We start from the raw sequence: 23,592 nt of genomic DNA, 5'->3' as shown, positions 1-23,592 counted from the left end.
GCCTGGCTTTTCTTATGTTCTTAATTACTTATTTTGTTATTATTCTATAGTACTTTCTCTCTTGTTCTCTAACCTTTTTTCTCCATTTTGTAACTTACAATTCATGGTAGCTACTGGATGTTTTATTTCTTTATTCTAGTGGTCACTGTCCTGTGGAGGGTGAGGGGATGGAACCAAAGGCTCTGTGTAGATGCTCTACCACTGCGCTACACATATGACTCTTCCTTTTTCCTTCTCATATATTCACTTTGCATCTAATTTGACTGCCTTCCTCATTTTCTTAGGTGGAAATTTAAATAGATTTTGTATTGCATATTTATATGTTTTTTTTAGAAGGGTGTTGTATGGGGTTAGTATAAAAAGGGAGGAGAGGGAATTGTCTGTGGATTATAATTATGTCACTTTTTTTTTTTTACTTTTTTAAATCAAGTGTCAGAATAAATTATTACTCACTGGAACTGAGACACTCACTAGCTCAAATGCTCAGGTATGAACTTATATTCTGTTCTAGAAAACAGGTAAGCAAAATTCATTATTTTTGGAAAAAAAGTTCATCTGTTTATATTTATTCCAATAAACAACTTTGTTAATATCTATGTTCTTTTTTAACTAAAAATTATTTAGTGTGTGTATGTGTGTATACATGCATATGATGGGGGTGGGGGGCCATGTGTGCCACAGCGTGTGTGTGTGCGCGCGCGTGTATGTGGGGTGTGTGTGTGTATGTGTATGTGTGTGGCAGAGGGAGTCAGAACAACTTTGTCGAGTCAGTTCTGTCCTTCCACCTTTCCTGGGTTTCAGGGATTGAACTGAGGTGGCCAGGTTTGTGCCACAAGCCCTTTTTCCTGCTGAGCCCTCTCACTGACTCTAAACCTGTATCCTGAAACAGTTGGAGAACTCTTCTATTTAAAATAAAAACCAAAGCCAAGAACTAACACACTTATCCAGCAAAGATACCCCAAAACTTAGTATCAAAGGATGGAAAAAACCCCAAGGAAACAGAAAATATAAACAAACAGGCCTAGCTATCTTTATATCTGGCAAAAAAAACCCTTCAAACCAGAACTAATTAGAAGAGATTTTTAAAAAGGGGACACAACATGTTAATAAAAGGAGCAATTCATCAGGAAAATACAATTATAAACTTTTATGCACCAAATTTTGGAATTCCCAATGTCATTTTTGTGTCCATAAAAATGTCTTAGAGTCTGTACATATACAGTGTACTGTAAAAGTTCTAACAATATACCATTTTTTAAAATTCATTATGTGTTAACTAACTTGTCATTTTTTTCTTGGGAAAATATGGTTCCTTTATTGTAGAAATTGAAACCTTACTAAATATGAATCACTGGACACTAGACCTACAAAGGAACGGAGTGGTTTTCCCCCAGTACACCAAGCACTGACTTTGATAGGAGTGTTTGTATACCTGTAACAAGTACTATCCTAAGTTAGAAATAGCCAAAGAATATAGTTTGTGGTTTCCTGTTGTGCAACTGATCCTCAAAATCATTTGTAAGTTTTATGATTCTCCAAGAGGACTCATAGGACTTAGTCTATAGTTTACTGTAGCTAAGATTTATTATGGTGAAATGATGCAGAGTCAGATCAGCAAAGGAAAAAGATGTGGGTAAAGTTGAGAGGAAATGAGATAGGAACTTTTTCAGGGTAAAGTTGAGAGGGAACAAGATTATGAACTTTTTCAGGAGTTGTCTCACAATAGATTGACTTAATACCTTCTTAAATTAGACTATCAGCTTGTGATGTAAAGCATTGATTAACATTGGAGAAACCTGGTGTCCAAAATTTTTAGTGTGAACTGGTGATATAGTCATCCTTTACCTGGAAGATGTCAAAATGCCAGAAGATAAAGCAGGTGTTCAACATAAACCATACCCTGTTGAATCATTTTGGCACTGAAAGCCACTCTTAAAGAGTTAGGCATTTGGAAACCATCTTGAAATCATTCCAAGTTCACAAATCCAAGTCAAGGGCTGATGCTATGAGCAAGCCTTTTAAGAAGTAGCAGTTCCTAATTTGCTTTGATACCTCATTTCTGCATATATAGTACCTTCATACTGTTAGCACTCAAACGCAGTTGTCTGTGTTTTGTTCGTTTTTAAAGGCAGGGAGGGTCTCATGCAGCCTGCTCAGGCTTAAAATTGCTGTGTTGTCAAGGCTGATCTTGAACTGAATCTCAGAGTGCTTATGTGCAAGCTTATGTCACTACCTGGCTTAATCCCCTTTCTGAAGCAAGAAATTAGACATTTTTATGGAGAAAAGTTTTATATTTTATTACTTTCACGGTATTACTGTTGTTTTATTATTAGAAAGTGTTGTTTAATTTTATAGCAGAATCAAATTTGTTATTATCATACCAAAAACACACTTACCATAATTTGTTTCAGGATAAGGTATATACATTTTGCAAACTACTAATGTATTTTTAAAAATGCTTTTTACATGTGGCTCTGGAACCAGTCTGATCATTATCTTCACATATATATTTACATTTCTTTTTACAGTACAATTAAAAGCAGTTATAATATTTTGTAAGATCACAAAGAGGAAATGAACATATTTAAGGAAAACTGGACTGAAAATTCTGGCAAGACATATCCTGTTTTCATTTCTTTTGTGGGGGGAGGATATCTTGCTATGTTAGCATCTTTTTTTTTTTGTTTGTTTAAGATATATTTAGGAAGTAAATGTAATGTGTTTAGGTACTTTTAGTTGTGGTTGTAAAGCAGAATTCTTTATTTTCAATAGCATACTATATTATTGCTGTGAAAGCCATTTAGGAGCTATAGTTAGTATGGTAGTAGAATCTTTTTGGTGATGCTGTTTTGATAACCACTTATTGTAGAACTAGTGTTGGTTTTATTTTCATCAATATTCTACAGGAAATACCTTGAAATCTCTTTGTTTTCCTCTTATAGCTCTCATTACTTATTATGCAAGTGAAATGTTTGACTGCTGAACTTGAACATTGGAACAAAAGAACACCTGAAAGTAAGATTCTTATTTTTAGCTTCATATTTTTGTAGACAAATTAATGGCATATTAAATTAATGATTTCGCCGGGTGGTGGTGGTACATGCCTTTAATCCCTGCAGAGGCAGGCGGATCTCTATTGGTCTGAGGCCAGGCTGGTCTACAGAGCGTGTTCCTGGACAGCCAAGACTGTTATATAGAGAAACTTTGTCTCAGAAAACCAAAAAAATTTAAAAAATTAAAAAAAATTTTAATGACCTCAAGAATGACAAGATCCATTTGTCCTTGAAATTGCCCACAGTCACTGATACTAGGTACCACACCATTTTTCTATCCTTTCTACATGGACTGTGAAGACCTTATTATAGTTATTATTTTACTCTAAAAAACATTGCCTTGAATTGAGTAGAAACCAAGAACTGTTAATGAATGAGACTTGCACAGTGGAAAAATTCCTTTATATGCTTTTTAGAATAGGGAACATGTGGTTTTTATGCTATTTCTTGACTTGTCCAATGGGAGCCAAATATATTTTTCCTATTTTTAAAGAATAGAAGATGGCTTAAATGTTATAGTTGTAATACCCAACTAGTAGATTTTATTATGTTTGTTGTTGTTGCTTGTTAGTATTATTACTGTGCCGTGTATTTTTGTATCTGATTCTCTCTCTCTCTCTCTCCATATATATATGTATTACTCCATATATATATAATATATATATATATATATTACTCTGTTTTTTTCCCACATCTATCTTCTTTTTTTTCTTTCTTCATTACTCTTCCTTTGACTCCCTCCACCACAACCACTTTCAGTTTTAGCCTCCCTTTTCTATATTATTCTTTGTGTCAGTTTTGGGGATTTTCCAGGTAGTAGTCCTAGGCTTCCTTTTTTTCTTCAGATAGTATCATCTATATCCTTGGTTTTATTACTTTAGTCATGCCAATTCCTTAATTGTTCCACATTCTCATTACTGCTTGTTAGCCTCTAATTTTAGCACTTCAGGTAGAATAAAGAGTGTACAGTTGTAATTTTAAAATTTGTCTTAAAGTGTATACATTTTCCTTCTTAGCAATATTTTCTTCTTGAGCATCTCTTAGGCAGCTATTAAAAATGAAGGTATTCTTTAAAGAAATGTACTCAGTTGTTCTTTTGTTGGTTTTTGGCTGTGTAAACATAGGCTAGCCTAGCACTTAAGGTGCTTGTGCCTCAGCCTCCCATGTACTAGGATTGCTGATATGTGCACTATCATACTTTATTCAGTTATTATCCTACATGCTACACCAGCATTATATTGTAAGCTTCTGTGTGTTATATTAATGACTGCTTAATTAGTTTGCTAAGGCTGTGACAAAGGATCTTGCAGAGTATATTGAGATATGTAGCTTAAACATTGGAAATTTATTTTATCATAATTCTGCATTCTAGTAGTCTATATGAATTATTTTATTGTTGTTATAAAATACCTGACAAAAGATGCTTGAGAAAGGAAGGCTTCATTTTGCCTTAAAGTTCTGTGGATGTAGAAAATCATGGCAGGGAAGGTAAGGAGACAGGAACAAGGATTGGCTGGTCACTTTTTGTACAGTTATAAAGCAGAGAGAGATGTATGCTTATGTTCAGCTTGCTTTCTGTTTTTTGTTCATCTGGGATCCTAGTCCGTGAAATAGTAATGAACACATTTAAAATGGATCTTCCCGTTTCCATTAACCTAATATAGAAAAATCTGTCATAATTGTGCCCAGAGGTTTATTTCCATGAGATTCTAAATCCTAAAAAGTTGTCAATAAAGTAACCTAGAAAATGCCCTCGAAGTTCTGATCTAAAATTAGACATATCTATTGCCTGATGGCAATGGTAAGGTATATGCAACAGAGCAATGCTCAAATCATGAGCCTTGGTGCAGAGAAAAAGAGGCCAGTGTGCCACAGTCTCCTTTGAAGTCATGCTACTAATGATCTAAAGATTGTCCGCAAGGTCCCATCTGCTCAAGGATTATAGTACCTCTCAATTAGATCGTCCTGGGGACCAAGCCTTTAGCACATGGACCTTTGGGAAACGTTTATTCTAACGATAGCAGTCATCTTCTGTTGTCTTCATATGAGCTTCTCTGTACCTCTTTCTGTCTTAATCTCATTGGATTAAGGCTCAATGTATGGTAACATGTTAATTAGGTACTAGTAAAGTCACATTTGAGGTTTTAGGTATTAGACTTTAAACATGAATTTGGGGTTATGAACATATTCCAGTCCATAATAGCTTCAAACTAGATTCTGCAACAATTGGATTTAAATATCCTTATACCTCTTAGATCTTATCTAAAATATCCAATTCATGGCTGGACAGTGGTGGTGCATGCCTTTAATCCTAGCATTCAGGAGGCAGAGCCAGGTGGATCTCTGTGAGTTCGAGGCCAGCCTGGTCTACAGAGCAGAGATCTAGGATAGGCACCAAAACTACACAGAGAAACCCTGTCTCAAACAAAACAAAACAAAATATTTGATTCATGGTATCTCCAGTTCATATTTGATGAGCTGTATATACATTTTAGATTTTGCCTAGATTCTTCTTCATGTTTCAAACATAGCCAGTTACTAAATGCTAAGCTTAGCTGTCTGTTGGGTGATAGTGCTCTGTATGCTGTGAATGTGTTGCTTTGATTGGTTGATAAATAAAATGCTGATTGGCCAGTAGCCAGGCAGGAAGTATAGGCAGGATAAGCAGACAAGGAGAATTCTGGAAAGAGGAAGGCTGAGTGAGGAGATGCCTAGATTTTGCCTAGATTCTTCTTCATGTTTTAAACATGGACAGTTATTAAATACTGAGCTCAGCTGTCTGATGGGTGATGATGCTCTGTATACTGTGAATGTGTTGCCTTATTGGATGATAAATAAAACGCTGATTGGATTTTTTTCAGTTGTATAAAAGAACATAATTTACTTATTTCATTTTTTGTAGGTCAAGAGTCTCAGCATATTTATAATCTTAAAATTCCTATAGGTCATAAATCAACACAGCCTAGCTCTGTCCTCTGTTTAATGGTCTCAAGGTTAAAATAATAGATTCTGACTGAAGACTAAGAAGCTTAGATCTACTTCAAAGCTTTTCTCAAGTTGTGAAGATGATGTATTTTCTTGTGCTTGTAAAAAATCATGGTAGCTTCACTTCAGTGTGTGTGTGTTGGGGGAGCACACACACATGTGGCTGGGTACATTTGTGTGCAAATGGGTGTAGAGGTCACTGGACAACCTTGGATGTTGTTCCTTGGATATTATCCACTTTTCTTTTTTTGAGGCAAAGTTTCTCACTTTCTTAGAACTCACCAAGTGGACTAGGCTGGCTGAGGAGTGGGCCCTAGGGATTTATCCCAGTCTCCCTGGCACTGGGATACAATCCCATACCACCATGCTCAGCTTTTTTCATGGGTTCTGGGGATCAAACTCATGTACTAATTGCTTGGAAGGCAATTACTTCACCAACTGGTCTATCTTTCCAACCCTTGTTCCGTGCTTTTGAACTCCATCTGGTGGGCTTGATGGAAGACTGATTTAGTATAAATAGTCATACCATGGTGTGTGTGAATCCTTACAGATTCAGCTTGGTTCTCCAGTGTCTTTTCTTGGAGTTGTACCTGATTTTGTTACAAGTTTTCATCTGAATCCACTGGAGAGTGGGATGGTTTTGCTTTTGTTTCTTGGCCAAGAATCACTTGATTCTGAAAGTCTTATGAGAAGACATGGGGAAAAAAACAGTTAGGCATATGAGCTTACTGTTTTTCTTTCAAGTACTTCAATCATTCTTTTTATGGTTGATAGTAACAAATTTTGTAAATTTGTCCTTGTCTGCGAGAATCCTTCTTCCTTCCTTCCTCCCTCCCTTCCTTCCTTTCTTTTTTAAGTCATAAGTTATACTTTTATTTCTTTCTTTAATTAAGAAAAAATTTTTTATTCATTTTATATATCAAAGATCCCCCTCTTCCCTCCTGCCCTCCAAGCCTCCCCATTCCCAACCCACCCCCTATTCTCTCCTACAAAAAGGTAAAGGCCTCTCATGGGGAGGTACATTTAGTAGAGGCAGGTCCAAGCCCCTCTCCCTGCCTCAAGGCTGTGTGAGGTGTCCCATCATAGATGTGGGCTCCAAACGGCCTGCTCCAGGGATGGATTCTGATCCTACTGCCAGGGAGCCCCTTAAGCAGGTCAAGCTACACAACTATCTCACTATGCAGAGGGCCTAGTCCAGTCCTGTGGAGGCTCCACAGCTGTTGATCTTAAGTTCATGAGTTCCCACTAGTTTGGTTTGGTTGTCTCTATAGGTTTCCCTATCATGATCTTGATGCCCCTTGCTCATAGAATCCCTCTTCTCTCTCTTTGACTGGTCTCCTGGAACTCAGCTTGGTGCTTGGCTGTGGATCTCTGCATCTGCTTCCATCAGTTACTAGAGAAAGGCTCTATGATGACAGTAGGGTAGTCACCAATCTGATCACTGGGATAAGCCGGTTCAGGCACTCTCTCCACTACTGCTAGTAGTCTAAGCTGGGGTCATTTTTGGGGATTCCTGGGAACTTCCCTAGCACCCGTTTTCTCCCTGTCCCCATGATGTCTCCCTCTATCATGGCATCTCTCCCATTGCTCTCCCACTCCATCGCTGTTGCCGCTCGACTATCACATTCCCTTATGTTCTCATCCCCCATGCCCTGTCCTCCATTGCCCACCCCACATCCCCAGTTTACTCATGGAGATCTCATCTATTTCCCCTTCCCAGAGTGATCCATTCATCCATCTTTTTAACCATTTTCTCCTTTACTGAAGTTCCAGCAACATGATGTTGTATCTTACAGTTCTATAGATCTCCCTAAATTTCTGTTTTCTAAATGTTTAATTATGGCAAAAGACACACAAAATTCATTCTGTCACATAAGTATAGTGATAAGTATATATTCACATTGTAAACAGTCTCTAAAACTCTTTGTGTTGCATTTGTTGAAATAGGTTAGTACTTGTATTAGCCAGCTATTACTGAAAAAAAATGTCTGGAATAAAACTATTTTATTTCTTTTTTATTTTATTTATTTATTTATTTATTATGTATTACAGGAGAGGGTGCCAGATCTCATTACAGATGGTTGTGAGCTACCATGTAGGTGCTGGGAATTGAACTCAGGACCTCTGGAAGAGCAGTCGGTGCTCTTAACCTCTGAGCCATCTCTCTAGCTCCTAAACAAACTATTTTAAATAGCCGAAGTTTATTTGGCTCGTGATTTCAGAAGTTTCAGTCCATGGTTGGTTGACTCTGTTGCTTTTGGACCTGTGGCGAGGGAAAACTTGGTGACTGCACAAGTTGGAGGAAATTGTGTAACATGAATTTTAAATGGTCTTATTAATAATAATTTAAAAAACCCAGTGCAAACTATTGGGGTAAATTCTGAAAGATCAGAGAGACAGAACAAGCCACAGCTAAACTCACCTCGACAACTCCTCATCGGATCCTGTTTCCACAAATCTTCAGACTGAATGCTTTTTAGTCCTCACCCAAATGGATCTCAGCTGAACTGCTGCTAAAAGCCTCAAAGCTTAAAAGCTTCTAGTTCCTGGTCCTCATGTCTTATATACCTTTCTGCTTTCTACTATCACTTCCTGGGATTAAAGGCGTGTGTCTTTCCCAAGCAAGACATCAGATCTCAAGTGCTGGGATTAAAGGTGTGAGCCACCATGCCTGCCTCTGTTCTCCAGTGTGGCTTTGAACTCATAGAGATCTGAATAGATCTCTGCCTCCGGAATGCTAGGATTAAAGGCATGTGCTACCACTGCCTAACCTCTGTGTTTAATATAGTGGCTGTTCTGTTCTATGACCCCCAGAAAAGTTTCCTGGGGTGCACAATATATCAACCACAAAATTGCTTAACTCATGGTAGCCAGGCTTTAGACAAAAGGTGCCAGGTTCCAGTGCCTCAGGGCACCTCTCTAGTGACCTAATAGCTCCTTTCTCCTGTGTTCTACCTCACAAAGTTCCTCTTAGCTCTAGTCAGTCTCAATGTTTGGCACCCAAGCCTTCAGTGCATGGATCTTTATTATATACACTTATCCAAACCATGCAAGTGTCACTCTAGAACTACCTGTAACCAATTCTAAAATTGGCTTTTAAAGTACACATAGGACGGCTTTTTTTAAGATGGCTTTCAAAAATAGTAGACAAGTTTTAGTAATATATCATTTGATAATTTCAAATAGTACTTGATTAAAAAAGCAAAAATTTTTGATAAGTATTGAATAGTTTATTAATTTCTCTATGGGAAATTAAATGTTTGTTTCTCCTGTTTGGCAAAAATTATAAGTATATAATTTTCTATATGTAATTTATTGATTATACATGCATTTTTAGAAAGAAGTCTGATATGGTCTAAAAAGTTTTAACTACATTTCTTCTGTATAATTCCATTTCTGGGAATATGCTTCTTGAAATTAAAAGCACTAGTACATAATGACATAAAAAGATGTCTAGTACAATATTAGTACTCAGTTTTGGAAATTACCACTACATTATGATATACATACACATACATACATAATAAATATGCAGTTATTAAATGATGAATTATTTCTATGCCATGGGAGTTCTGCTGAGTGAAAACAATGCTAATATAATGATATGCTATTATAATACCAACAGTGACAAAAAATAAACCGTTTGTTAAGGCCTTAGGAAAGAAAAGAAATAAAAACAAAATTCATAGATATCAAACTTATCCAGTGTTATATGCTTGGGGTTATACATGCAAAGATGTTAATCTAGACGTCACAAAAATTAATAAATTTTGCAAAAGTTTGGTAATACATAAGTGGAATGGGAAAGAGTTATCTCAGGAAAGCCACAAAGTCAAATTCTTAAGAATTAACTAAGTGACTTTGTTTTATTTTTGTAGTAACTCCCCTGACTGAAGATGTTTTGATAACATTAGGAAAAGAAGAGGTGAGTCATTTATGATTTGTAGTATTCCTAAATAATTTATAATTAGAACTGTATCAGTTCAGTTTATGACATAAGAATTAGGCTGACCCACCCCAAAAAGCACATTAAAATGTACATGTTTTATTGAACTTAATATTTTAAAGATTTGAATTTTCTTTATTTTTACTGTTTGTATATGTAGTTCTGGTGAGAGTATGTGCGTGTGGAGGTCAGAGGACAACCTTGGTTGTTGTCTGCAACTTTGACCTTGTTTGAGACAGGATTTCTCTTTTGCCACTGGATGTTTTAGCCAGTTTTGCTAGCTCAGTAGCTTCTGAGGACTCCTGTCTCCACCTGCCATTTTGCCATAGGCATGCTGGGATTATAGACTGTGCTTTGGAGCTTTCTCCCCACCAGAAGTCAGTTCTTTGGCAAATTCTGCAGCAGATGATTCTAGAGCAGGTGTCGGCTTGGTGTCCTCTAATTCAGTTCAAAATTCAGTTTCATGGAACTGTGTCTCACAAAGATGACCGTCCCAGAAGTAAGTTTTCTGTTGTATGTCTGACCAGTCAACTAGGAATCAATTTGCTTGTCCCCTTCTTCAGGTGTAAGGAACTTTCTAGAGAAACTAGAAAATTTTCAGAGAAACATGCTTACTTGTCATAAATGGCATCACATACACAAAAATACGTATGACCAGCCAAATGAAAGAGATGTATAGATTAAGGTGTATAGGAAAGGGTATGGAACTTCTGTGTTCTGAGTGTGTTCCCCAGGCCCCCACCCTTCATGCAGTTAGCTGTTTAGAAGCTTCCTGTACCAGTCCTTTTGATTTTACATGGACACTTTATTATGTAGGCATAGTTGACCAAATAATTGGTCATTGATTAACTTAACTTTCAGCTCTTCTTCCCTTTCTAAAAATGTGAGGCTAGAGCCTAAAGTCCCAATCGCTTGATCATGCCTTGGTCTTTTTTAGTGTCTAGCCCTCATCCTAAAGCTGCCTAGGTTCTACTTGTCATCCAGTAGTATAAAAAAAGGTACTTAGTGTGTTGGAGATTCCTAGTGTGTTAGGAATGGTATGCCGGGAAAGAAGGGTTAAGACCAATATATAATTTGGCATGGTGACTTATACCTGTTGCTGGGAAATTGAGGCACGAGAATTGCCCAGGTTTCATAGTTAGTTTTGGGCCAGTCTGGGTTACCTGTATCAAAATATGGAGGGGGAAAGACTAAAATATATATTTTATAGCATAGTGTTACACAGTAAAGAAAAGGTTGTCTTTGTTAACGAGAAACAAAGACTGTGTTCAGGGTCCTAGTATTTTGTTAAAAAATAGAACTTGTGAGCAATGAAGCTGTGAAGCAGTGAAGTACATTTCTAAACAAAGTGTAGGTGTGTCTCAGCATTCTTCGGCTATGCTTTGTAAAATGGAAGACTAGAGAAATGACTTAAAGATAGAATTGCTAATCAAAAAGGAAACAAATTTAGAAGTTTGAAAAACTCAGCCTATCTGTATTATCAAGATTGAGAGAGTGTGTGCACACAGGTATGACGTAGAGGGGTGGCGAAGGTCCAAAGCTTCGGATGTTTGGGTAGCTGGGGGAGCAGACAGAGCCATGAGATCTGCCATTGCTGGGGAGAACTCAGGGAACCCAGGACTTGGCCTGCCAGTCTCAGTGCTTCCAGACTGCCTGGCAGTGAACCGCTCTGCTAGAGGCAGACGTTGAGTGAGCCACGGGACTCGGGCTCGGGGCTCTCAGTCTTTGCCTTAGAGCAAGACAGCATATGCGAAATGGAGGCGGCTCCTGAGGCCGACCAGTTGCTGTCTGTGGGCTCCACGCTCTTAGGTTTCACAATAAAGCCTAAGTGCTGGGCCTTACCGCCGCTTTCCATGACTGAGCCCCTGCTGCCTAAACTCTGCAGTATGTCCACTCCGATCTCCCTTTCTACAGAGGCTTGTATGGCCATTTCATTTCCTAAACAGACACTCCAACAGGGTATTTGCTGTTCCCTTGAGTGCCTAGTTGTAGCAGTATGGGGAAGGACAGAATGGATATTCTCTCTAGGTGTGGCCTGTGACTTAGGAGTCACTCAGACCACGTCCACCCTGCTCTCCTGCCCCCGTCAGCTGAACTTAAAGTTTGTGGAACTGGGCTTATTCTTTGACTAGGATTGCCAGTCTGCCGTCACCAGAGCTGCGTGGCTTGTGGTTTGGGCTTTGATTTAACTCCTTTCAGTCAGTGTGCGCCTTAAGCCCTTAACAGAGTTAGAGCTGGAGAGGCCTGTCTTACTGTTCTCTGCATAGCCTTTTTGCATCTACATGCTTCTCAGCTCTTCTATCTGCAGTCGTCTTTGTTGCTTTTCGTGGCCAAGTTTAACATACTCATCGACGTCTTTCTGGATGCCCAGCAGCGCCTCGCGGTCGTTGTCTGCCCGGTGCAGGTTAATTTAAGATTAAAAAAAAAAAAACAGTTAACAAGAAGCCTGCCACAGTCATACAGTTTATAACTGATATAAGCGTCTGAGTGATTATTTTATAAGTGGATTGTAGGAATTCGGGGCTTGGGGAACCTGGAGAGAAGCCCTCCAGCAACACACCACTGACCTCTATGTTTAACTTTGTAGCTGGCTCTGTCCTCTTAAGTTTACAAATATCACCACACTATTCTCTGTAGTCTTATTTTCTTCCTTTCTTGATTTAGTTGTGCTTTTTAAAAAAGATTTATTTATTTATTATGTATATAGTATTCTGCCTGCATGTATGCCTGAATGCCAGAAGAGGGCACCAGATCTCATCATAGATGGTTGTGAACCATCATGTGTTTGCTGGGAGTTGAACTCAGGACCTCTGGAAGAACAGTCAGTGCTCTTAACCTCTGAGCCATCTCTCCAGCCTCCTGCATTTTTTAAAAAAGCCATTTCATTGCAATATTGGATTACTGGTTATTTTTATTGCTTTCCTTAATTGTTTCAGTTACTTTAGAGTTTATAATACACATCTGTAACTTACAACTGCTATAAATTTTTTAAAAAGTTAGTGGAATCCCTTGCAATCCCAAGAATAGAATACTAGTTAATATATTCTTCCAAGGAAAGAATGTTAGATAAGAGGTCAGAGTTTATTGTATCTCAGTTTCACATGGCCATTTGTATTGGTCAGGTATCACAATTGTATCCATGTCTCAGGACCTTTGGATTTATTTCTTACTCCCTCTGGAATTTTCTTTTACTAGATGGTAACTTTCTTTGTTGTTTGTCCCTTTTTTCTGCTATTTAATGTTATCTGGTCAGAGAGCTTTCCACATTATAATGCCTTAAAACATCTCTGCACCTCATAATTTTATTCTTTTCTTTTTCCTTTCTTTAAATCTCCCTGGTGTATACAATGTTGTAGTTATTTATTGTTTAATTTTCTGGATTTCACTTTGTTTTCTTCACTCTTGCATTCTGGCCTCCTTCAACAATGAGTGTTGAGTAGCAGATTGAACCAATGCTGAAAGAATCATTTTAAATTTTTTTGCCTTTAGTTTTGTATGTATGTTCTCATTAGAAAAGATGGACTAGAGAGATGGTTCAGCAGTTAAGAGCACTGGCTGTTCTTCCAGAGGAACCAGGTTCAATTCTCAGCACCCCCATGGCAGTTCACAACTGTCTATAACTCCAGTTCCAGGACTTCTGACACCCTCACACAGACATGGATGCCATCAGAACACCGATGAGTGTAAAAATAAAATACATATACATATATATATGGCACCTCCACACATAAAGAACAAAAGAAAAAAAAATAACCTCACTAAAAACAGTTCACTAATTTAATTTCAGTTTGAAATTAAAATCTGTAGCTTGAAACTCCTTCTATTTTATTTTATTATTGGTGTGTCACCAAAAACTTACTATCTGGGTGCTATGTATTTTCCATTTCAAATTCTTTCTGGTACCTATTTTTACTATTGGCTTCTACATTGAGCTATTCTAGATCAATTTCACTGTCATTCAGAATCTAAACTATGTATAAGCCAAAAGGCTAAGCATTAACTTGCATTCTTTTATTTTAGTTCCAAAATTTAAGATATAATCTTGAAATGGTAGTGTCGACTATTCAATCGAAGAATGAAAAGTTAAAAGAAGACTTAGAAAGGTAAACTTGTAATTCCTATTAATCATTGATACATACTGAGTTCGCACTTAAATTTTTATTGACCCCATTGTTTTCCATTCTTAAAGGGAGCAGCAGTGGTTGGATGAGCAGCAACAAATTCTGGAATCTCTTAATGTGTTACACAGTGATTTGAAAAACCAGGTTGTGACATTTTCTGAATCAAGGTACTTAATACTGTGTTCTAGATTTTTTCAAACAATTTTTTTGAGAAAGTATTTTTTATATTAAAGTAGATCAAAAAGTGGCCCAGTTTAAGTGTGTAAGATCTGTCCCTGTCCCCTCATCTGCCATGTGGTGGTGTGAACAAAGTGGCGATGTCTTCCCCTCCCATCCGCCTCACCATTGTGGCAGGTGGGAGAGCAGGCCCTGAGGTCAGGAGAACTGGTGAGCTGGCCCAGCATCTCGTTGGCTGTAGCACTTGGGAAAGCAGGCCCTGCACCTCACCTGGGCAGCCCTGTAGAGCTGACCCTGCTGGTGATGGTACAAGTGTGCTGACCCAAAGGGCTTAAGTGTGGGAGAGCTAGCCCCACTTCTCATCTGTCATGTAGCATGGGTGGGGTGAGATACCCCCCTTAACCCTCGCCCCTCGCTGCCTACAGCACTCAGAAGAGCGAGCCTTGCACCTCATCTGGGCACCATAGTAGTACCAATCCTGCTGGTGGGGGCACAGACGAGTCTGTCCTGAGATTGTGAGAGTGGGAGAGTTGGCCCTGCACCCCTTGTCTGCCATGTGGTGTTGAGGGAGAAGGAAAGATGCCCTCTCCTCTTCCCCTTTGCCACTTGTGGTGAAAGAGAGAGCCGACCCTGGCCCCCACCATACACAGAACTAGGGAGAATGAGCCCTGCACCTTGCCTGGGCAACACAGTAGAGCTGGTCCCAAGAATGTCAGTGTGAGCCCCACCCTCGTCTACCATATGGTGATGTGGGCAAGGGAAAGAACCCCTCCCATGCCTGTTGAGGCCTGTGATAGGTGGGAGAGCAGTCCCTAGGTCACTAGATCGAGAGAGCTGGCCCTGCCTCTCACCAGCTGTAGCACTAGGCAAAGTGGCCCCTACACCTTGACTTGGCAACACAGTTGAGCTGGCCCAGTGGTGTAGGTGTGGGTGAGCCAACCCAGAGGTTAGGAGAGCAGGAGAATCAGCCCTGCCCCTTGCTGCTTACTACTACATAGGGTGAACTAGCAGGGGTAGTACTGAGAGCTCACCCTGGTGTTGAGGATGAAGGAGAGCTGGTAGGCTGACCAACCCAGCAACCACCCAGACCCAGAACCAGAGCTGTGAGCTGGCCCATCCCAGCATCCACCCTATCTATGATCTGCTGGAACACATGAAGGGGTTGGTCCTGCAGACCCAAAGTAATAGTGTCTCCATGACACAGGACAACAACAGGATATCCGGGAGGAGTCCCAGTGAGGGACCTGTATTGATTATGTAACAAAAACAGAGTCCTCAAACCAGACAAACGACACTCAATGTAATGAACACTTGCAAGTAACACTATATGAACTAAAGTACTTTGTCGTTCACTGTGTCACACTACAGCTTCCACAACGAGATTTTTCTTTTCTTTGTTTCTCTTTTCTTTTAAATTTTTTCTTGTTTTATTCTAGAGGCAGGGTGTTAGAAGGGTAGAGAACAGATGGGAAAGGATGGGGAGATGATTGGGATTGAGATGCAGGATGTGAAATCCACAAAGAATCAATTAAAAGTTAAATTTAAAAAAATAAAAGTGGCCCAGTTTATTGGGAATCATAACACTTGCCCTAATTTTTGCCAACTATTAGTTGTTTCTTCTTTTTTGAATGACTTAACTTACTAGTTTCACAACATGTTATAAAGAAAATTCTCAGCTGGGCAGTGGTGGCGCACACCTTTAATCCCAGCACTCGGGAGGCAGAGGCAGGTGGATCTCTGTGAGTTCGAGGCCAGCCTGTTCTACAGAGCGAGATCCAGGAAAGGCACAAAACTACACAGAGAAACCCTGTCTCAAAAAAAAAAAAAAAAAAAAAAAAAAAAAAAAAACAAAAACAAAAAAAAAGAATGTTCTCTAGTTATGTGGATCAAATGAAGTTTCGACAGCTTTGATCAGGTTTATGTATAACCAGAAGCATGCACAAATATGTTTTATTAGTTAAATATTTGTCTTTTTTTTTTATTGTTAGAATCTTTAATGAACTAAAAGCTAAGATGCTTAGTATAAAAGAATTTAAGGAGAAGCTTCTGCTTGCCTTGGGTGAGTTTTTAGAAGATCATTTTCCTCTGCCTGATGGAAATATTAAAAAGAAAAAGGTAAGTTTCAGAGAAGATATTCTTTTAGATTGTTATAATTGTAACTGTTGGATGTGTGTGTGTGTGTGTGTGTATAAACAAAAGCAAAGGAATGAAGGCATAATGAGACATGTACAGATATGCCTTCATCCTATCATAGTTACTGAAAAATTAGAGCTACTTTCTCATTTAATAAAATAGAATTGGTTAAAGACAATTTTACAGACTTTATGCATATGGTATGGGCACATGGCGTGCACATGCTTTCTTTGCACAGCTTGTGTGGAGATCAAACAACGTAATAGGAGCCTCTTCCTCCTTCCTCTGCATCTGTGGACCGCTGTCCTTTGTGTGTCTCTTCATCTGGCCAGCATTGGTACTGTGTTAGTGGGCTGCTGTCACAAAAGACCAGAGACCCTGGCATAAAAATGGAGTTTCTTTTTCACTCTAAAGTCCAGGATCAAAGTACTGTCAGGGGGTAGACAGGCCCGGCGGTGGAGACAAGCAGATGCAGGTAGGCCTGTGGCGGCGGCCCGTGGAGGTAGACGGGCGCAGCGGCGGCAGTCGACAGGGATATTCAGACCTGGCGGCAGCCGGCAGAGACATTCAGGCCCAGCGGCGGCCCACAGAGGTAGACAGGCCCGGCGGTGGAGACAAGCAGACGCAGGTAGGCCTGTGGTGGCGGCCCGTGGAGGTAGACGGGCCCAGCAGCAGCCCACTGAGGTAGACGTGTCCAGCGGCGGCAGCTGACAGGGATATTCAGGCCCAGCGGTGGCCCACAGAGGTAGACAGGCCCGGCGGCGGAGACAAGCAGACGCACGTAGGCCTGTGGCGGCAGCCCGTGGAGGTAGACGGGCCCAGCAGCGGCAGCCGACAGGGATATTCAGACCCGGCGGCAGCCGGCAGAGACATTCAGGCCCAGTGGTGGCCCACAGAGGTAGACGGGCCAGCGGCAGCGTGAGGTAACGGGCCGGCGGCAGCGGCGACAGGGACATCAGCCGGCGCAGCGGCAGAGACATTCAGGCCGGTGGCGGCCCCCAGAGGCAGACAGACCCAGCGGCAGCTGACAGGGACATACAGGCCCGGCGGCAGACCGCAGAGGTAGACAGGCCCAGGGACGGAGACAAGCAGACGTAGCTTGGAACAGGGACGCCCCTAACCCCAACATCTGGGGAAGAAGCTATCTCCGTGGGTCAGAACCAGAACGAATCTGAACACTCTGTCTGAGGACAACCCAGGGCCCAACTGCTGATCCTGTGAAACCCAACAACTTGGAGGTGTTGGTGAGACTACCCTGCTCAGCTGAAACCCATCTGGGAGAGGATTCAGATGCCTACAGTTTAAAGTCTGAAGAAACAAGATCAGCTGAGGAGTTGACAAATGAACAAAACGTGACCTGGGAACACAGAAGAAGGTGCTACCCAGACACCAAACCAGATCACCAGAATCATAAGTATATAATTCACTGATCGAAATCAGCTGCCCCTGAAGAAATAGCCCAATAGCACCAATTTAACCAAGAACCACTACTAAACCAAGACTAAAAATTAGAACAAGAGAGGCACTCTCAGACACAGACACCACCTGCACCGCACAGAGGAAGAGATGAGTAGACGCCAGTGCAAAAATACAGTCAACAACATAAAGACCTATATGGCAACATCAGAACCGAGTGATTCTACACCTGCAAGACCTAAACATACCATGACAGAAGAAACAGAAGAAATCAACCCTAAAAATGACTTTAAGAAGATGATAGAGGCCCTTAAAGAAGAAATAAAACATTCCCTCAATGAGGAAATAAAAACTTTCCTTAAAGAGGAAATGAAAAACTACCTTAAAGAGAAATAAAAACTTAAAAAAATGAAAACTACCTTAAAGAGGAAATAAAAACTTTCCTTAAAGAGGAAATAAAAAACTCCCTTAAAGAGGAAATAAAAACTTCCCTTAAAGAGGAAATGAAAAACTCCATTAAAGAGGAAATAAAAAACTCCCTTAAAGAAATGGAAGAAAAAACGAACAAAAAATGGGAAGAAATCAAATCAAGCCAAGAAAAAGCAATTAAACAGATGAAAGAAACATTCCAAGATCTGAAAAATGAATTTGAGACAATAAAGAAAACACATGCTGAGGGAATGCTGGAAATAGAAATCCTGACTAAACGAACAGGAACTACAGAAACAAGCATAACCAACTGATTGCAAGAGATGGAACAGAGAATCTCTGACACTGAAGACACGATAGAGAAAATAGATTCGTCAGTCAAAGAAAACAATAAAGACAAAAAAGTCCTAACACAAAACGTCCAGGAAATTTGGGACACCATGAAAAGACCAAACCTAAGAATAATAGGGATAGAAGAAGGAGAAGAATACCAACTCAAAGGCACAGAAAATATATTCAACAAAATCATAGAAGAAAACTTTCCTAACCTAAAGAAAGAAATACCTATGAAGATACAAGAAGCTTACAGAACACCGAATAGGCTGGATCCAAAAAAAAGTCCCCTCGCCACATAATAATCAAAACACTAAACACACAGAATAAAGAAAAAATATTAAGAGCTGCAAAGGAAAAGGACCAAGTAACATATAAAGGCAAACCCATCAGAATAACACCAGACTACTCAATAGAGACTATGAAAGCTAGAAGATCATGGACAAACCTCATGCAGACACTAAGAGACCACGGATGCCAACCCAGACTATTATGCCCAGCAAAACTCTCAATCACCATAGGCGGAGTAAACAAAATATTCCAGGATAAAACCAGATTTAATCAATACCTGTCCACAAACCCAGCCCTACAGAAAGCACTAGAAGGGAAAATTCAACCCAAAGAAGTTAAACACATCCATGAAAAATCAAGCAATAGATAATCCTACACCAACATACACCACAGAAGGACAACACAACACAACCAAAAAAATAACGAATTAACAATCACTGGTCATTAATATCCATCAATATCAATGGTCTCAACTCACCTATAAAAAGACACAGGCTAACAGAATGGATAAGAAAACAGGACCCATCCATATGCTGCATACAAGAAACACACCTTAACTCCAAAGACAGACACTACCTCCGAGTAAAGGGCTGGGAAAAGGTTTTCCAAGCAAATGGACCTAAGAAACAAGCTGGTGTAGCTATCCTAATATCTAATAAAATAGACTTCAAACTAAAATCAATCAAAAGAGACCAGGATGGACATTACATATTCATCATGGGAAAAATCCACCAAGATGAAGTCTCGATTCTAAACATTTATGCTCCAAATACAAAAGCGCCCACATTCATAAAAGAAACACTACTAAAGTTTAAAACGCACATCAAACCCCACACATTAGTAGTGGGAGATTTTAACACACCACTCTCACCAAAAGATAGATCTACCAGACTGAAACTTAACAAAGAAATAAAGGACCTAACAGATGTTATGACTCAAATGGACCTAATAGATATCTACAGAATATTCCATCCTAACACAAAAGAATATACCTTCTTCTCAGCACCCCATGGAACCTTCTCAAAAATTGACCACATGCTTGGACACAAAACAAATCTCAACAGATACAAAAAATTTGGAATAACCTCCTGTATCTTATCAGACCACCATGCCTTAACGTTAGAACTCAATAACAACAAAAATTATAGAAAACCCACAAACTCATGGAAACTGAATAATGCCCACCTGAAACATCAATGGGTCAAGGAAGAAATAAAGACAGAAATTAAAGAGTTCCTAGAATTCAATGAAAATGAAGGTACAACATACCCAAACTTATGGGACACTATGAAAGCAGTGCTAAGAGGAAAATTCATAGCTCTAAATGCACACATAAAGAAGATGGAGCAATCCCATATCAATGAATTAACAGCACAACTGAAAGCTCTAGAACAAAAAGAAACAAACTCACCCAGGAGAAACAGACGCCAGGAAATAATCAAATTGAGGGCTGAAATCAACGAAATAGAAAACAAGAGAACAATACAAAAAATCAATGAAACAAAGAGTTGGTTCTTTGAAAAAATCAACAAGATAGACAAACCACTAGCCAAATTAACCAAAAGGCAAAGAGAGAGCACCCAAATTCACAAAATCAGAAATGAAAAGGGAGACATAACAACAGACAATGAGGAAATCCAGAGAATCATCAGATCATACTTCAAAAATCTGTACTTCACAAAAATGGAAAACCAGGAAGAAATGGACAATTTTCTGGATAAATACCACATACCAAAATTAAATCAAGACCAGATAAACCATTTAAATAGACCAATAACCCCTAAAGAAATAGAAACAGTCATCAAAAGTCTCCCAACCAAAAAAAGCCCAGGACCAGATGGTTTCAGTGCAGAATTCTACCAGACTTTCAAAGTAGAACTAATACCAATCCTCTTCAAAGTGTTCCACACAATAGAAACAGAAGGAACACTACCAAACTCTTTTTATGAGGCTACAATTACCCTGATACCCAAACCACACAAAGATGCAACAAAGAAAGAAAACTACAGACCAATCTCTCTCATGAACATTGATGCAAAAATACTCAACAAAATATTAGCAAACCGAATCCAAGAATACATCAAAACAATCATCCATCACGACCAAGTAGGATTCATCCCAGGGATGCAAGAATGGTTCAACATACGGAAATCAGTCAATGTAATACACCATATAAACAAACTGAAAGAAAAAAACCACATGATCATCTCCTTAGATGCTGAAAAAGCCTTTGACAAAATCCAACACCCCTTCATGATAAAGGTCTTAGAAAGATTAGGAATACAAGGAACATTTCTAAACATAATAAAAAGCAATTTATAGCAAGCCAACAGCAAACATCAAATTAAATGGAGAGAAACTCAAAGTGATACCACTAAATTCAGGAACAAGACAAGGCTGTCCACTCTCCCCATATTTATTCAATATAGTACTAGAAGTTCTAGCTAGAGCAATAAGACAACAAAAGGAGATCAAAGGGATACAAATTGGCAAGGAAGAAGTCAAACTTTCACTATTTGCAGATGATATGATAGTATACATAAGTGACCCCAAAAACTCTACCAGGGAACTTCTACAGCTGATAAACTCCTTCAGTAAAGTGGCAGGATACAAGATCAACTCAAAAAAATCAGTAGCCCTCCTATACACAAATGATAAAAGGGCTGAGAAAGAAGTCAGAGAAACATCACCCTTTACAATAGCCACAAATAATATAAAATACCTTGGGATAACACTAACTAAACAAGTGAAAGACCTTTTTGATAAGAACTTTAAATCTCTAAAGAAAGAAATTGAAGAAGATATCAGAAAATGGAAGGATCTCCCATGCTCATGGATAGGTAGGATTAACATAGTAAAAATGGCAGTCTTATCAAAAGCAATCTACAGATTCAATGCAATCCCCATCAAAATCCCAGCACAATTCTTCACAGACTTGGAAAGAAAAATACTCAACTTTATATGGAAAAACAAAAGACCCAGGATAGCTAAAAGAATCCTATACGATAAAGCAACCCTTGGAGGCATCACCATCCCGGACCTCAAACTCTACTATAGAGCTATAGTAATAAAAACAGCATGGTACTGGTATAAAAACCGACATACGGACCAATGGAATCGAATTGAAGACCCTGACATTAATCCATGCACGTATGAACACCTGGTTTTTGACAAAGGAGCCAAAACTATACAATGGAACAAAGAAAGTATCTTCAACAAATGGTGCTGGCATAACTGGATGTCAATATGTAAAAGATTACAAATAGATCCATATCTGTCACCATGCACAAAACTCAAGTCCAAGTGGATCAAAGACCTAAACATAAATCCAGTTACACTAAACTTAATAGAAAAGAAAATAGGAAGCACTCTTGAACGCATTGGCACCGGAGACCATTTCCTAAATAAAACACCGACAGCACAGACCCTGAGCACAACCATTAATAAATGGGACCTCTCGAAACTGAGAAGCTTTTGCAGGGCAAAAGACACAGTCAATAAGACAAAAAGACAGCCAACAGATTGGGAAAAGATCTTCACCAACCCCACATCTGACAGAGGATTGATCTCCACAATATATAAAGAACTCAAGAAACTAGACATCAAAGCACTGAACAGTCCAATTAAAAAATGGGCTAAAGAGCTAAACAGAGAATTCACAAAACAAGAACTACAAATGGCTGAAAGACATTTAAAGAAATGCTCAACATCCTTAATCATCAGAGAAATGCAAATCAAAACGACTCTGAGATACCACCTTACACCTGTTAGAATGGCTACGATCAAAAACACCAATGGCAACCAATGTTGGAGAGGATGTGGAGCAAAGGGAACACTCCTCCACTGTTGGTGGAATGTAAACTTGTACAACCACTGTGGAAATCAGTATGGCGGTTTCTCAGAAAATTAGGAATCGAACTACCTCAAGACCCAGCCATCCCACTCTTGGGCATCTACCCAAGGAATGCTGATTTATATCATAAAGATACATGCTCAGCTATGTTCATAGCAGCACTATTTGTAATAGCCAGAACTTGGAAACAACCTAGATGCCCATCAACGGAAGAATGGATGAAAAAAATGTGGTACATATACACAATGGAGTACTACTCAGCAGAGAAAAACAATGAAAGCATGAAATTTGCAGGCAAATGGATGGAACTAGAAAAAATCATCCTGAGTGAGGTAACCCAAACCCAGAAAGACAGTTATGGTATGTACTCACTCATTGGTGGATTCTAGATATAAAATAAAGAACAATCAGTCCACAACCCATAGAACCATAGAGGCTATATATATAGCATGGAGGTCCCTAGGACGACTGTGGCATATAATAAATTTCAGTTTTACTCAATTATTGAAAAAAAAAAAAAAAAAAAAGTACTGTCAGGGTTAGTTCCTGATGAGGTCTATTCCTGGCTGGGAGTTGCCACCTTCTCATTCTCTTCACATTGATTTCTGCTCTGCATGCAGGGAGAAAAAGAATTTTTTTAAGTTCTCTTACTGTCTTCCTGTTACAGAAAACACATATGTATACCTTCATTCTAATTGTGTGTGAGTGTGTGCGTGTGTGTGTGTGTGTGTGCGTGTGCGTGTGCGTGTGTGTGTGTGTGTGTGTGTGTGTGTGTATGTTTTACTTTCAGTATTTATATTGTATTAAAAAACTACTATTAGTATGTGTGTTTAGCTTTTATTCTCTTTTATACTG

The 23,592-nt window shown here is 39.2% G+C and overlaps 1 protein-coding gene and 1 pseudogene across 3 annotated transcripts in view; one reads left to right on the top strand and one right to left on the bottom strand.

Moving 5' to 3' along the window:
- Cenpk (centromere protein K) overlaps positions 1-23,592 on the top strand; it is a 32,841-nt gene that overhangs the window by 3,398 nt on the left and 5,851 nt on the right. For all 3 annotated transcript variants that reach the window (XM_037209453.1, XM_028883913.2, XM_037209454.1), the window contains exons 3-8: positions 431-487; positions 2,943-3,015; positions 9,917-9,963; positions 14,005-14,087; positions 14,174-14,272; positions 16,271-16,397. In XM_037209453.1, the coding sequence (XP_037065348.1) occupies positions 431-487; positions 2,943-3,015; positions 9,917-9,963; positions 14,005-14,087; positions 14,174-14,272; positions 16,271-16,397 (486 nt within the window). The remainder of the gene's footprint in view (positions 1-430; positions 488-2,942; positions 3,016-9,916; positions 9,964-14,004; positions 14,088-14,173; positions 14,273-16,270; positions 16,398-23,592) is intronic.
- Positions 6,225-6,735, bottom strand: LOC114703182 (annotated as a pseudogene).

Source organism: Peromyscus leucopus, chromosome 11, assembly GCF_004664715.2.
Source record: "Peromyscus leucopus breed LL Stock chromosome 11, UCI_PerLeu_2.1, whole genome shotgun sequence".
Lineage (NCBI taxonomy): Eukaryota > Metazoa > Chordata > Mammalia > Rodentia > Cricetidae > Peromyscus > Peromyscus leucopus.
This window is presented reverse-complemented; position numbering and strand designations above follow the sequence as displayed.